Source organism: Nerophis ophidion, linkage group LG19 (assembly GCF_033978795.1).
Source record: "Nerophis ophidion isolate RoL-2023_Sa linkage group LG19, RoL_Noph_v1.0, whole genome shotgun sequence".
Lineage (NCBI taxonomy): Eukaryota > Metazoa > Chordata > Actinopteri > Syngnathiformes > Syngnathidae > Nerophis > Nerophis ophidion.
This window is the reverse complement of record NC_084629.1, coordinates 30,879,332-30,896,476: the sequence shown is the minus strand read 5'-3', so window position 1 is coordinate 30,896,476 and position 17,145 is coordinate 30,879,332. Positions and strand designations below refer to the sequence as shown.

The 17,145-nt window shown below is 42.1% G+C and overlaps 1 protein-coding gene across 8 annotated transcripts in view; it reads left to right on the top strand.

The window, feature by feature from the left end:
* The first annotated feature begins 2,881 nt into the window (after positions 1–2,881).
* Positions 2,882–17,145, top strand: part of LOC133538294 (LIM domain only protein 7-like) — a 161,188-nt gene continuing 146,924 nt past the window's right edge. For 5 of the 8 annotated variants that reach the window (XM_061879776.1, XM_061879775.1, XM_061879777.1 and 2 more), the window contains exons 1-2: positions 2,882–3,041; positions 3,131–3,423. In XM_061879776.1, coding sequence (XP_061735760.1) covers positions 3,355–3,423 — 69 coding nt within the window. In that variant the 5' untranslated portion in view covers positions 2,882–3,041; positions 3,131–3,354. The remainder of the gene's footprint in view (positions 3,042–3,130; positions 3,424–17,145) is intronic. The other 3 variants (XM_061879779.1, XM_061879780.1, XM_061879781.1) reach the window with 1 other exon arrangement.

Below are 17,145 nucleotides of genomic sequence, written 5' to 3'. Positions count from 1 at the left end.
AACTAATAATAATAATAACTGCTATAGCAGCCGCAACATTAATACAGCCACAACGACAACTCTTGCTGACCTACTGCCCTCGGTAATGGCACCATTCCCAAAGTATGTGGGCTCTATTGATAACCTCACTAACAACTTTAACGACGCCCTGCGCGAAACCATTGATAACATAGCACCGCTAAAGTTAAAAAAGGCTCCAAAAAAGCGCACCCCGTGGTTTACAGAAGAAACTAGAGCTCAGAAATTATTATGTAGAAAGCTGGAACGCAAATGGCGCACGACTAAACTTGAGGTGCACCATCAAGCATGGAGTGATGGTTTAATAACTTATAAACGCATGCTTACCTTAGCTAAAGCTAAATATTACTCAAATCTCATCCACCGTAATAAAAACGATCCTAAATTTTTGTTTAGTACGGTAGCATCGCTAACCCAACAAGGGACTCCTTCCAGTAGCTCAACCCACTCAGCTGATGACTTTATGCAATTCTTTAGTAAGAAAATTGAAGTCATTAGAAAGGAGATTAAAGACAATGCGTCCCAGCTACAACGGGGTTCTATTAACACTGACACGATTGTATATACGGCGGATACTGCCCTCCAAAATAGTTTCTCTCGTTTTGAGGAAATAACATTAGAGGAATTGTTACAACGTGTAAATGGAATAAAACAGACAACATGTTTACTTGACCCTCTTCCTGGGAAACTGATCAAGGAGCTCTTTGTATTATTAGGTCCATCAGTGCTAAATATTATAAACTTATCACTCTCCTCGGGCACTGTTCCCCTAGCATTCAAAAAAGCGGTTATTCATCCTCTTCTTAAAAGACCTAACCTCGATCCTGACCTCATGGTAAATTACCGACCGGTGTCTCACCTTCCCTTTATTTCAAAAATCCTTGAAAAAATTGTTGCGGAGCAGTTAAATGAACACTTAGCGTCTAACAATCTATGTGAAACCTTTCAATCCGGTTTCAGGGCAAATCACTCCACGGAGACAGCCCTCGCAAAAATGACTAATGATCTATTGCTAACGATGGATTCTGATGCGTCATCTATGTTGCTGCTCCTCGATCTTAGCGCTGCTTTCGATACCGTCGATCATAATATTTTATTAGAACGTATCAAAACACGAATTGGTATGTCAGACTTAGCCCTGTCTTGGTTTAACTCTTATCTTACTGATAGGATGCAGTGTGTCTCCCATAACAATGTGACCTCGGACTACGTTAAGGTAACGTGTGGAGTTCCCCAGGGTTCGGTCCTTGGCCCTGCACTCTTCAGCATCTACATGCTGCCGCTAGGTGACATCATACGCAAATACGGTATTAGCTTTCACTGTTATGCTGATGACACCCAACTCTACATGCCCCTAAAGCTGACCAACACGCCGGATTGTAGTCAGCTGGAGGCGTGTCTTAATGAAATTAAACAATGGATGTCCGCTAACTTTTTGCAACTCAACGCCAAAAAAACGGAAATGCTGATTATCGGTCCTGCTAGACACCGAACTCTATTTAATAATACAACTCTAACATTTGACAACCAAACAATTAAACAAGGCGACACGGTAAAGAATCTGGGTATTATCTTCGACCCAACTCTCTCCTTTGAGGCACACATTAAAAGCGTTACTAAAACGGCCTTCTTTCATCTCCGTAACATCGCTAAAATTCGCTCCATTCTGTCCACTAAAGACGCTGAGATCATTATCCATGCGTTTGTTACGTCTCGCCTCGACTACTGTAACGTATTATTTTCGGGTCTCCCCATGTCTAGCATTAAAAGATTACAGTTGGTACAAAATGCGGCTGCTAGACTTTTGACAAGAACAAGAAAATTTGATCACATTACGCCTGTACTGGCTCACCTGCACTGGCTTCCTGTGCACTTAAGATGTGACTTTAAGGTTTTACTACTTACGTATAAAATACTACACGGTCTAGCTCCATCTTATCTTGCTGATTGTATTGTACCATATGTCCCGGCAAGAAATCTGCGTTCAAAGGACTCCGGCTTATTAGTGATTCCCAAAGCCCAAAAACAGTCTGCGGGCTATAGAGCATTTTCCGTTCGGGCTCCAGTACTCTGGAATACCCTCCCGGTAACAGTTCGCGATGCCACCTCAGTAGAAGCATTTAAGTCTCACCTTAAAACTCATTTGTATACTCTAGCCTTTAAATAGACTCCCTTTTTAGACCAGTTGATCTGCCGTTTCTTTTCTTTTTCTTCTATGTCCCACTCTCCCGTGTGGAGGGGGTCCGGTCCGATCCGGTGGCCATGTACTGCTCGCCTGTGTATCGGCTGGGGACATCTCTGCGCTGCTGGTCCGCCTACGCTTGGGATGGTTTCCTGCTGGCTCCGCTGTGAACGGGACTCTCGCTGCTGTGTCTTGGATCCTCTTTGGACTGGACTCTCGCGACTGTGTTGTATCCATTGTGGATTGAACTTTCACAGTATCATGTTAGACCCGCTCGACATCCATTGCTTTCCTCCTCTCTAAGGTTCTCATAGTCATCATTGTCACCGACGTCCCACTGGGTCATTATTGTCACCAATGTCCCACTGGGTGTGAGTTTTCCTTGCCCTTATGTGGGCCTACCGAGGATGTCGTGGTGGTTTGTGCAGCCCTTTGAGACACTAGTGATTTAGGGCTATATAAGTAAACATTGATTGATTGATTGATAAGATTCAAAATCATCCGGGTTCCCGTCTTGACTGGACAAATAAAGTAAAATGACAAAAAGCCTAGTTTAAAAGTTGACATGAGCACTTTTCTGCCACCCTGCAGTGCACGTTAACTACCGCTGAGTGTCGCTGCAGGGACGTCGTGGTGTGTGTGTGTCTGCAAAGAAAGTTCAAAGCTTTTTTTTTTTCTTTTTTTAATTTTCATGGCGACGTTTTAGCTGAAGCGCTGCACACGCTGATCCTCACACGTTTGGAAGCCGTGGAAAAGAGAAGTACGTCAGCTAATGAAAAAATCATTTACTGGCAATAACAACACAATAAGTCGACAGGTGTGCCGGAGTTTGTTAGGCCAGGTAAGTGTTCTGCCATGCAAGGAATGCGTGACTCTTACACCTGGTATTCATTGTCTTATTACGTGTTCGTGTGAACCTTTTTTTTTGAGGTCCACTCAACAAGATTAGCCGAGATCACTTGGTCCACTTGGAAAGTTTCTACCATGGGCTTTAGGACTTAAAAGGTGGAGGAATGTACACGACTGTGGTGAACTTGTTGGACCCATAACCTCCCACTGCTGCTCGGCTCCATTCAAAGAAGGAGAAGAGGACATATACATATATATTTACATATATACACATTTAAGAAAGAAAAAGAAGAGGATTCGGTGTGATGGAGTGGAGAGAACAGTCCACGGCTACCTGCCAGGACGCGTACGTGGAGGCTCAGAGGTGGATAGAGGTGAGTCAACTTTTCACATCATTTATTAAACCTTATTAATTCGATATATGCAGCACCAATTTAAACAGTGGCAACACATGGAGACACGTTTTGTACTGTGTGTTAATTCGGAATTATGTTTTTCATACATCCCTTCATTTAAAATATGCAGTTCAGTTCATCTGTCTCTACTTGTAAAATATTTTTTTTCATGAAATGTATATATATTAATAAAACAATTAAATGAGTAATTGTATATATACATATATATGTATATTATATATATATATATATATATATATATATATATATATATATATATATATATAATCACATACATACGTGTATATGTGTATATACTGTATACAGGGCAGCACGGTGGGGCAGGGGTTGGTGCGTCTGCCTCACAATACGAAGGTCCTGAGTAGTACTGGGTTCGATCCCGCGTCCGGGATCTTTCTGTGTGGAGTTTGCATGTTCTCCCCGTGGCTGCATGGGTTCCCTCCCACTCCCAAAGACATGCACCTGGGGATAGGTTGATTGGCAACACTAAATGGTCCCTAGTGTGTGAATGTGAGTGTGAATGTTGTCTGTCTATCTGTGTTGGCCCTGTGGTGAGTGGGCGATTTGTCCAGGGTGTAGCCCGCCTTCCGCCCGATTTTAGCTGAGATAGGCACTAGCACCCCCCGCGACCCAAAAGGGACAGCAGTAGAACATGGATGGATGGCTGTATCCAACGCTTTAGTGCAGTGGTTCTCAAATGGGGGTACTTGAAGGTATGCCAAGGGGTACGTGAGATTTTTTTTAAATATTCTAAAAATAGCAACAATTCAAAAATCCTTTATAAATATATTTATTGAATAATACGTCAACAAAATATGAATGCAAGTTCATTAATTGTGAAATGAAATACAACAATGCAATATGCAGAGTTGACAGCTAGATTTTTTGTGGACATGTTCCATAAATATTGATGTTAAAGATTTATTTTTTTGTTAAGAAATGTTTAGAATTAAGTTCATGAATCTAGATGGATCTCTATTACAATCCCCAAAGAGGGCACTTTAAGTTGATGATTACTTCTATGTGTAGAAATCTTAATTTATAAATGAATCACTTGTTTATTTTTCAATAGATTTTTAGTGATTTTTATATATTTTTTTCCAAATACTTCAAGAAAGACCACTACAAATAAACAATATTTTGCACTGTTATACAATTTAATAAATCAGAAACTGATGACATAGTGCTGTATTTTACTTCTTTATCTCTTTTTTTTCAACCATAAATGCTTTGCTCTGATTAGGGGGTACTTGAATTTAAAAAATGTTCACAGTGGGTACATCACTGAAAAAAGGCTGTTTTTATGTAATTTTTTTTCTTTTTTTACACTTCCAAAGACATGCACCTGGGGATAGGTTGATTGGCAACACTTCCAAAGACATGCACCTGGGGATAGGTTGATTGGCAACACTAAATTGGCCCTAGTGTGTGAATGTGAGTGTGAATGTTGTCTGTCTATCTGTGTTGGCCCTGCGATGAGGTGGCGACTTGTCCAGGGTGTACCCCGCCTTCCGCCCGATTGTAGCTGAGATAGGCGCCAGTGCCCCCCGCGACCCCGAAAGGGAATAAGCGGTAGAAAATGGATGGATGGATGGATATACAAACCCCGTTTCCATATGAGTTGGGGAAATGGTGTTAGATGTAAATATAAACAGAATACAATGATTTGCAAATCCTTTTTAACCCATATTCAATTGAATGCACTACAAAGACAAGATATTTGATGTTCTAACTCATAAACTTGATTTTTTTTTTGCAAATAATGATTAACTTAGAATTTCATGGCTGCAACACGTGCCAAAGTAGTTGGGAAAGGGCATGTTCACCACTGTGTTACATCACCTTTTCTTTTAACAACACTCTCAAAATTTTTGGGAACTGAGGAAACTAATTTTTGAAGCTTTGAAGTTAGAATTCTTTCCCATTCTTATTTTATGTAGAGCTTTAGTCGTTCAACAGTCCGGGGTTTCTGCTGTCGTATTTCACGCTTCATAATGCGTCACACAATTTCAATGGGAGACAGGACTGGACTGCAGGCGGGCCAGGAAAGTACCCGCACTCTTTTTTTACAAAGCCACACTGTTGTAACGTGCTGAATGTGGCTTGGCATTGTCTTGCTGAAATAAGCAGGGGCGTCCATGAAAAAGACGGCGCTTAGATGGCAGCATACAGTATGTTGTTCCAAAACCTGTATGTACCTTTTCAGCATTAATGGTGCCTTCACAGATGTGTAAGTTACCCATGCCTTGGGCACTAATGCACCCCCATACCATCACAGATGCTGGCTTTTGAACTTTGCGTCAATAACAGTCTGGATGGTTCGCTTCCCCTTTTGTCCGGATGACTCAGTGTCGAATATTTCCAAAAACTATTTTAAATGTGGACTCGTCAGACCACAGATCACTTTTTCACTTTGCATCAGTCCATCTTAGATGATCTCGGGCCCAGAGAAGCCGGCGGTGTTTCTGGATGTTGTTAATAAATGGTTTTCGCTTTGCATAGTAGAGCTTTAACTTGCACTTACAGATGTAGCGACCAACTGTATTTAGTGACAGTGGTTTTCTGAAGTGTTCCTGAGCCCATGTGGTGATATCCTTTAGAGATTGATGTCGGTTTTTGATACAGTGCCGTCTGAGGGATCGAAGTTCACGGTCATTCAATGTTGGTTTCCGGCCATACCGCTTACGTGAAGTGATTTCTCCAGATTCTCTGAAATTTTTGATGATATTATGGACTGTCGATGTTGAAATCCCAAAATTTCTTGCAATTGCACTTTGAGAAACGTTGTTCTTAAACTGTTTGACTATTTGCTCACGCAGTTGTGGACATAGGATGGGGCGAGGTACACTCCTTTCTTGTGAAAGACTGAGCATTTTTTAGGAAGCTGTTTTTATAGCCAATCATGGCACCCACCTGTTCCCAATTAGCCTGCACACCTGTGGGATGTTCCAAATAAGTGTTTGATGAGCATTCCTCAACTTTATCAGTATTTATTGCCACCTTTCCCAACTTTTTCGTCACGTGTTGCTGGCATCAAATTCTAAAGTTAATGATTATTTGAAAAAAAAAAAAATGTTTATCAGTTTGAACATCAAATATGTTGTCTTTGTAGCATATGCAACTGAATATGGGTTGAAAATGATTTGCAAATCATTGCATTCCGTTTATATTTACATCTAACACAATTTTTCAACTCATATGGAAACAGGGTTTGTATATAATGTACTATGAACTGTAAATAATTAATTCAGCGTCTTTGACTATCTTGAAACATTATATTACATTTAATATTTCTTACTATTTGGTAAGTACCTTCAAGAGATTCAACATTTTAGTTTGACTTTTCTGCACTTGTTTTAGTTTATGCAGTCTATTTCAGTCTGTCTAATAATAATAATAATAATGGATTAGATTTATATCGCGCTTTTCTATTGTTAGATACTCAAAGCGCTCACAGAGAAGTGGGAACCCATCATTCATTCACACCTGGTGGTGGTAAGCTACATCAGTAGCCACAGCTGCCCTGGGGTAGACTGACGGAAGCGTGGCTGCCAGTTTGCGCCTACGGCCCCTCCGACCACCACCAATTTTTCATTCATCATTCATTCACCAGTGTGAGCGGCACCGGGGGCAAGGGTGAAGTGTCCTGCCCAAGGACACAATGGCAGCGTTTTTTTGGATGTCAATAGGTGGGAAGCGAACCTGCAACCCTCAGGTTTCTGGCACGGCCGCTCTCCCCACTACGCCATACCGCCCCGGTGTGCTGCTGGATATCCATCTTTTTGAATGTTTGATTATTTTTCAACTTTCTTTAAAATGTTGCTACTATTTTAGTTTTAACCAATACCGTATTTTTCGGATTAAAAGTCGCAGTTTTTTTTTATAGTTTGGCCGGTGGTGCGACTTATGCTCTGGAGCGACTTATGTGTGAAATTATTAACAAATTACTGTAAAATATCAAATAATATTATTTATCTCATTCACGTAAGAGAATCGGCGTATATATCAGCAATTGTCAGCCGAAACCATCCTGTCCGGATTCAGAAAGGCTGTAATAATTGGAACTGCAACTGACGATGACTCTGACGTAAGTGACGGACCGACAGAAGAGGAAGCGGCGCATTGTCTACCTTTGGAGTTGGCAGAGTTGTTTAGAAGCGACACCAATGAAGAAGATTTCATCGGATTTAGCAATTAAGAGTGACAGACTGTTTAGTTAACGTATAGCAAGAGCCTGGGCAATTATTTTGACTTGGGGGGCCACATTTAGAGAAAAAAAATGTGCCTGGGGGCCGGTATATCTGATTCCTAATAACACTAATACAAAACCTCACAATAATGTCTGATTGAATGCTAAAAACTTTATGAAGGACCGCCTTAAAAAAACGGAATGGAATTTCAAGCTTTTTTTCAAATGAAATGAAAATAAAGAATGTGGGATTTACAATATTAACTATGAACGATAAGTCACTGAATATTGACAACGTATGACCGCCACACCCCCTATTGATCGACATATTTTACAAACCAGCGAAACGCAACAAAAATGGAACAAACACAGCTAAGTTTAAACGGGAAAAAACGAAAAAAAACAAAAAAAACCCCGCTGGAAACACTTTGTGAAAACGCTCCACACCCACACTGCTTGGTACCTTGTCTGAGCTGCTGGGACTTAGATTGTCATAGTAACTAATTAGATTATCATGCAAAACAGCAGATTCCAACCATTGAAATACTTTGTATAGTTCAAGACTTACTTAGAAAACGTCACTGCACATCATAATCTTAAACATCTAAAACAATTATTTGAGAATGTCCGGCGGGCCAGATTGAAAAGCTTAACGGGCCGCAAGTGGCCCCCGGGCCTTAACTATCCCAGGTCTGGTATAGCATGTTAGTTATTTGAATGACTCTTACCATAATATGTTACGTTAACATACCAGGCACGTTCTCAGTTGGTTATTTATGTGTCATATAACGCGCACTTATTCAGCCTGTTGTTCACTATTCTTTATTTATTTTAAATTGCCTTTCAAATGTCTATTCTTGATGTTGGATTTTATCAAAAAAATTTCCCCCAAAAATGTGACTTATACTCCAGTGTGACTTATATTTTTTTCCTTCTTTATTAAGCATTTTCGGCTGGTGCGACTTATAACCTGAAAAATATGGAATATATTTATATGTCTAACACAAAGGAGTGTTTGGTGTGTTCAGAAGTATGTCTCTTTTCAACACGGCTCTATTGCCATTGTTGTATTTCCTTGGGAAAAAGTAGGTACCAGTAGTGGCTCCTCGTAGTACCTGTGTGGTCCGAGCGTGCCGAGCTGATGCCACATGTGAAACCAAGCCTCCTCGTCACCATTATTCTCGTGCACCGCTTGTTACTAAACAAATATTGTTCCAATTTCCCGAGCGGGGTGGGATCTGAATGCTCTCAGTGTCGCGCACAGTGGCCCATTGTAAAGGCCCTGTTCATCGACCGTGGGGTCTGAGGGGTTGGGGGGGGGGGACACACACGGAGATTCTGTGAGGACCAGCTCAGGCAGGTAGAGCGCCAGGAAGCCTATGGGTGTCTGGTTTTAATATGCGAGGTTCCCTCCCTTCAGAGAGAAAGCCTTTTGGGTCCGCTGGCTGCTGGATGATTAACTGTACTGAGCTTTCCAGCACTTGAAACAGAGGCCGGAGTGTTAAAGCCACGCCGCTGTTGTTGTTAGCGATGGTGCTGCTGTTAAAAAGTCACTCAAAAAGTCACGGTCTGCAGCTCGTCACATGCACATTCCTGCGTGAGCGGCCACGAGCCCCCCTGGAGCTAAAGTATTGTGTCAAGGGGGAGTGTCACAGTTTTACATCATAGCCAGCCTGTAATGTGCATGCCAGGCCACTAGGTGGTGATGTCACTTGGCAAGGAATAACTACTACAGTTGATCTTTTTGTAAATTGATGTGTTGAGTTGAGTTGAGTTTGACTTTATTTTGAACATGCATGCATACAACATGATACGTCACAATTTCCAGTTTCTCTATTCAACATGTTCGAAAAGGAGTAGGAAGAAGCAGATCTTATTTAATCCTACCCCTTTTCCTTTACATAACAGTTGCTAAAACTTTTGTAAAACTTTTATTCACTTCATGTTTTCGATGTGCTCTGCATTAAATGTACACTTTTCTCTAGAAGCGCTATCTCGCTATTTTTGGCGGCGAGGATATGTAGTCCGCCATTGTTGTTTTGTTTGTCAAAGTACTCACACGTATCTCCTGTGCCTACAGAAATAAAAACACACTTGTTAGATAGTGTCACATTTTGAGATAAATGTGTAGGGTTTTGTGTTCCAAAAGACCGTAACAACACAATATTGGTAGATTTTCAGGTTGAAACTAAGAGTTATTCATGTTGTTTGCCTGCATGTTTTTATTTTTGTGTGATGGCGAAGTACTGAACAGCACTGACCACAAATGGACTACAAGATTTGTTGTGGTGAATTTATTTTGGGCTCAAGTCGTTCGTTGAAATTTTTGTTGGAGTCAATTGTTGTATTTATTTTTGTGAGTTTTTCGGATTCGTTTGTTGGAGTCAATTGTTGTATTTTTTGTGGGGTTCAATTGTTGTATTTATTTTTGTGAGAGTTGTTCATTGAAGTCGGTTGTTGTATTTGGTTAGTCGTTTCTTGTCAAGAGTTGATGGTTGTATTTTTTTGTTGTTGGAGTCCTTCATTGGAGTCTATACTTGTTTTTGTTGATGTAGTCTATTGGAGTCAATTATTGTATTTGTTTTTGTTGGAGTTCTTCATTGGAGTTGATTGTTAAATTTGTTTTTGTTGTAGTCGTTTGTTGCAGTCAACTGTCGTAATTTTTTGTTTGAATCGTTCATTGGAGTTGATTGTCGTATTTGTTTTAGTTGTTTGTTGGAGTTGTTTCTTTGATATGTTTTTCAAGAGTTGATGGTTGTATTTTTTTTGGCCGAGTCAATTGTTGTGTTTGTTTTTGTTGGAGTTAATATTTGGAGTTCTTCATTGGAGTCGATTGTTGAAATTGTTAAAATCGTTCGTTGGAATCAACTGTTGTATTTTTGATTCAAGTCAACTGTTGTATTAATGTTTGTTAGGGTTGTTCCGTGTGGTTAACTGGAGTCGGTTGTTGTATTTGTTTAGTCATTTGTTGGAGTTGTTTGTTGGAAATCTTTTTCAAGAGTTGATGGTTGTACATTTTTTTGTTGGAGTCGTCCGTTTGGGTCAATTATTGTATTTATTTTTAATTCTTAATTTGAGTCGATTGTTAAATCAGTTTTTGTTGGAGTCGTTTGTTGAAGTCAACTGTCGGAATTTTTTTGTTAGAATCGTTCATCGGAGTGGATTGTTGTATTTGTTTTAGTCGTTTGTTGGAGTTGTTTCTTGGATATGTTTGTCAAGAGTTAATGGTTGTATTTTGTTCGTTGGAGTCCTTCATTGGAGTCAATTGTTGTTTTTGTTTTTGTTGGAGTTATTATTTGGAGTTCTTTATTGGAGTCTATTGTTGAAATGTTTTTTGTTGGACTCAACTGTTGTATTTTTTATTTGAGTTAACTGTTGTATTTATTTTTGTTAGCGTTGTTCCCTGGAGTCATACGCTAAAGTCGATTGTTGTATTTGTTATAGTCGTTTGTTGGAGTTGTTTCTTGTGAATGTTTAAGAGTTAATGGTTGTATTTTTTTTGTCGGAGTCCTTTATTAGATTTGATTGTTGTATTTGTTTTTATTGGAGTTATTAGAATAGAAGATTAAAATAAAATAAAAAAATCGGTCTTAGCCTGGGCCCTGGAGAGGGGGTGCAGACTGAGGCCAAGGGAAAAAAACAACAACTCATAGCCATAGTACACATCCCTCTTACATGTGTGTAAGAGGGAAACATAAAACATCAAAGAACACAGAGGACATTAAAGACATTAAAGCAGCAGATACAACCAGACACTTCTACATACAGCTATGAATAAAAAGTAAAAGAAACATATCCACTGTGGTGGCCTCTGCGGTGTTCCACGCCATCGTCCGCTGGGGTGGAGGGAGGATGGCCAGAGACAGGAGCAGACCCAACAAAGCAACCAAGACAGCCGACTCCACTCTCGGCCAGTGTCCAGTCCGCATGGATGAGCGAGGATACGTCCAAGGTGACTGAGGTGTCCGACACCTGCTCACCCAGCCAAGACACCGCGAAGCCTCTCCGTCCCAGCGCTCAGTGCCAGCTCCGCAGCCCTGTCCCCTCATCCGCATCTCCTCCAGTCCCTCCAAACCGACTCCGGTGTGGCAGAGACCCAGCAGCTGGTCTCCATGGCCAAAAGGCTCCCGGGAGGCAGATGTGGGAATGCTTTGGAGCATTCCTACAATAATCACACTCATTCTGCTGTGTCCATGAAAACTCGGGAAATAAAAACGGCAGTAAGAAGACAGACTAAGCAAGGAAACTGCACTAAAAGGATGATTGGACTTGTTCATTAACATACTGCATTAAATGTAAAAGTATGTTTCAAACTCTTGAATCCTGAGTAGCAATCCCCACAGTGACACAATCCTCTGTCACCTCTTTATGATCATCACATGTAACATTTGCATCTGTAAAGTTGCTGGTCAACATTCTAACATTATTTCCTCGTAAATAGGTTTTAGGTAACTGCTAAACTAATTAGAGGTTGAACATGTAACCGGTATAACCTAGTTTTAGTTTTGATGGGACTGCCGCCTGTCTTCATGTGAGAGTACTAAGAATTGTTCACTTTGGCTGGCATCAAAAGCAGCCCAATCAAAAGGAACACAATCCTCTGGTTTTTACTTGAAGATGGGACTTGAATTGCTTTTGTCCTTCCTGAAACCACACCCAAATACATTTGTTCCTGTTTTGTGTTCCCAAAGGAAATTGATGGGATAATAGTACGCTATTGTGTGTGTGTGTGTGTGTGTGTGCGCGCGTGTGTCATGAATAGGATCCTGCTTGAAGTACTAAGACTTGCTGTTGGGTTACGTTATTGTTATTAAGTTACAGCTCGCTGTTTTAGTTAGAGGTGTGTCATTTAAAGTACTATCTAATCAAATTTTGCCATTTGGTAATCTTGTACATTTAAATATACCGATAGATTGAAGTAATTTTAAAATTCTGAGATAATATTCCTTTCATGTCCCGTGATAGTGGGAAATGTCTCGAATAGTTGATCTGTGCCGTTGGCTCCAACACCCAGGAGATCAGGTGTCAATTATCATTGCAATGTTTTTAACAACGCAGGTGTTACTGCTACCATTTGTGCAGTTACCGTTGTGATAGTAAAAAGGGTCATTTCCACTTTGAGAATCATTCAAATATTTGCCATGGAGTTGTTCATCAGAGTCGTTCGCCGGAGTCTTTCATTTGAGTCTTTCGTTAGAGTCCTATGTCAGAGTTCTTGCTTCGTTAGATTTGACAACCAAATGCAACTTTAGGTACTTCGCAGGCTTGGTTGACTATGAATGAGTCCCATGAATATTTGGGGTCGTTCATCATTGGAGTTGTTCATTTGCCTGAGTACCTTGCACGAGTCCTTCGACAGAGCCTTTTGTTGCAGCCCTACATAGTGCCCTCCGCTAGAGTCCTCCGATGGAGTTCATCGCTGGAGTCTTCCGATCGAGCTATTCATTCGAGCCATACATTAGAGCCTTAGATATGACTCCCATGAATATTTGGGGTCGTTCATCATTGGAGTCGTTCATTTGCCTGAGTAGCTTACAAGAGTCCTTCGCTAGAGCCCTTTATTACAGCTCTACATAAGTGCCCTCCGCTGGAGTCCTCTTTTAGAGTCCTCCACTCGAGTCCTTCGCTAGAGCCCTTTGTTACAGCCCTACATTAGTGCCCTTTGCTGGTGTCTTGCGCTAGAGTCCTTTGCTAGAACCCTTTGTTACAGCCCTACATTAGTGGCCTTCGCTGGTGTCCTCCGCTAAAGGCCTTTGCTAGAACCCTTTGTTACAGCCCTACATTAGTGCCCTTCGCTGGTATCCTCCGCTAGAGTCCTCCGCTCGAGCTATTCATTCTAGCCATACATTAGAGACATACATTAGAGCCTTAGATATCAAAACCGAATGCAACTTCAGCCAGTTAGCAGGCTTGGTTGACTATGAATGACTCTCATGAATATTTGGGGTCATTCATCATTGGCGTCGTTCATTTGCCTGAGTATCTTGCAAGAGTCCTTCGACAGAGCCCTCAGTTATAGCCTACATTAGTGCCCTCCGTTGGAGTCATTCGCTCGAGTCCTTCGCAGGAGCTCTTTATTAGAGCCATACAATAGAGACATACATTAGAGCAGGGGTCTCAAACTCAATTTACCTGGGGCCCACTGGATGCAGAACCTGGGTCAGGCTGGGCCGCAAGAAAAGATTTCTTGAAACAATCTAACATGCACTTTTTAATGAATTCACCTACTTTGAATGGCTTTCTCGCCCTAGCAACAAACTTGCCAACTCTCACGATCTTCCCGGGAAACATCCGAATATCATTGGCCCTCATGACAATCTCCCGGGGCAATCATTCTCCCGTTTATCATCTGGACAACAATATTAAGGGTGTGCCGTGATGGGGCTTCTGCAGACCCACGGAAGTGGCTGCAAGACATAGTTGATCAACAGCCATACAGGTCACACTGAGGGTGGCCGTATAAACAACTATATCACTGTTACAAATATGCGCCACACTGTGAACCCACACCAAACAAGATTGACAAACACATTTTGGGAGAACATCTGCGCCATAACACATTATAAATGCAACAGAACAAATACCCAGAATCCAATGCAGCCCTAACTCTTCCGGGTTAAAATAAGGGACAGGGTTTGGGGTACCGGGGGTGTATACTGTAGCCCGTAAGAGTTAGGGCTGCATGGGATTCTGGGTATTTGTTCTGTTGTGTTTATGTTGTGTTACGGTGCGGATGTTCTTCGAAAATGTGTTTGTCACTCTGGTTTGGTGTGGGTTCACAGTGTGGCACATATTTGTAACAGTGTTAAAGTTGTTTATACGGCCACCGTCAGTGTGAACTGTGTGGCTGTTGATCAACTATGTCTTGCAGTCGCTGACTGCGCCTACAGAAGCCAAATACGACATGTGGCTGGGCTGACACGCTGTCTGTACAGGTTGTATAGGACGCTAAAAGCAGTGCCTCAACGGTGCCCCCTTAATATTGTTGATTGGGTGAAATTCGGGAGGATAAATACCCCTGGAGGGGCATTGAAGATTGGGAGTCGCCCGGAAAAATCGAGGGTATGCAAGTATGACGCTGTAAAGCGCCATAAATTTAAAACGCTCGAGCCGCATCAACATTAAATTTTCACATTCAGTGCGGGCCGCAAAATGCTGTCTCGCGGGCCGCTTAAGTTTTCCGCTCGAGTCCTTCGCTCGAGCTCTTCATTAGAGACATAGATTAGAGCCTTAGATTTGACAACCGAATGCAACTTTAGCTAGTTAGCAGGCTTGGTTGATAATGAAAGACTCCCATGAATATTTGGGGTCATTCATCATTGGAGTCGTTCATTTGCCTGAGTAGCTTGCAAGAGTCCTTTGACAGAGTCCTTTGTTACAGCCCTAGATTAGTGCCCTCCGCTGGAGTCCTCCGCTAGAGTCCTTCGCTGGGGTCCTTCGCTCAAGCTCTTCATTTGAGCCATACATTAGAGACATACATTAGAGCCTTAGATTTGACAACCGAATGCAACTTTATCTAGTTAGCAGGCTCGGTTGCCTATGAATGACTCCCGTGAATATTTGGGGGCGTTCATTGGAAGTCCTTCGCTCGAGCTCTTCATTAGAGACATACATTTGAGCCTTTTGCTAGAGTCCTTTGCTTGAGTCCTTAGCCAGAAGAGCCCTTTGCTAGAGTCCATTAAATCCGACAGCGGACTGTAACTTTTTCTAGAATAGAATAGAAAGTACTTTATTGATCCCTGGGGGAAATTCAGCACCACAGTTCGCTCACAATAAACAATAATAATAATAAATAATATATGACATATATTCTATATATTATACATAATATATGAATAATATAAATATATTCTACATATATTCTACATTTAAGTGCAGTCAAGAAGGAACATATGCACTATACAGTCAAATGGTTGTCGGTATGAAGGACCTCCTGTGTCGTTCCGTGTTGCATTTTGGGAGTCTGAGCCTTCCACTGAACGTGCTCATTCTCTCCGCAAGGTCCGAGTGTAGTGGGCGGGAGGTGTTGTCCACAATGGCTAGGAGTTTTGCCAGACTTCTCCTCTCTGACACCACCGCCAGAGAGTCCAGCTCCACTCCCACCACGTTACTGGCTTTCTCTACCAACTTATCCAGTCTGTTTTCGTCCCTTACTCTCAGCCCGCTGTCCCAGCAGGCCACGGCATACAAGAAAGTGCTCGCCACCACCCACTCGTCGAACATCTTCAACATCTTTGTACAGATGTTGAAGGATCCTAGCCTCCTGATGAAGTAGAGGCGGCTCTGTCCCTTCTTGTAGAGGGCCTCAGCGTGTTTTGACCTATTCAGCTTGTTGTCGATGTGTACTCCGAGGTATTTATAATCCTCAACCATGTCCACATCCACCCCCCTGATGGAAACAGAGGTCGCCAGAGTAGTACTCCTCCTTCCCAGGTCCACAACCAGCTCCTTGGTCTTTGTCATATTTGAGCTGGAGGTGGTTCTTTCCACACCATGGGACAAAGTCCTTCACCATTGCCCTGTATTCCTCATCATCACCATCCTCAATACACCCCACTATCGAAGAGTCATCAGAAAACTTCTGAAGGTGGCAGGACTCTGAATGATAGTGGTGTAAATGGTGAAGAGGAAGGGAGAGAGGATTGTACCCTGCGGGGTTCCCGGTGTTGCTGACCAGGCTGTCAGACACACAGTCCTGCAGTCGAACGTACTTTGGTCTGTCAGTCAGGTAATCTACAACCCAGGACACCAAGGGGGCCTCCACCTGCATCTTCTCCAACTTCACACCCAGTAGCCCAGGCCGTATAGTATTGAAAGCACTGTAGAAATAAAAAACATGACCCTCATACTGCTTGCAGGCTCGTCCAGGTGGGTGTGGGCTCGGTTCAGCAGGTAGATGACTGCGTCCTCCACTCCCATTTGTGGCTGGTAGGCGAATTGTAGTGGGTCCAGGTGGGGCTTGACTGTAGGGCGGAGTTGTTCCAGGACCAACCTCTCCATGGTCTTCATGATATGGGAGGTTAGCGCCACCGGCCTGTAGTCCTTTGATGTGCTGGGTCGCGTGCATTTGGGGATGGGGACCACGCATGAGGTTTTCCACAGTATGGGGACTTTCTGCAGTTTAAGGCTCATGTTGAAGATGTGCTGGAGCACACCACACAGCTGGGGGGCGCAGGCTTTGAGCACCCTGGGGCTCACACCGTCAGGACCCGCGGTCTTGCCTGTGTGTAACTTATTTAGCTGTGCATTCACTAGCAGGCCTGGTTGACTACATTGAATTACTCTGATTTCATTTTCACACGTTTTGATCATTACCAATTAGTAGAAGTGATCGAAAACTTATAAGAAATTCACATACGCCAATATCGCCCATGATTCTGTTTCCTTGGCAAGAGTTAATATGGCAATCAGCTGCTTGATTACAATAAGATATATATATTGATAGAAATAATATTCCGTTCACCTTTAAGGGCATTGTGGTTGTGGGGAAA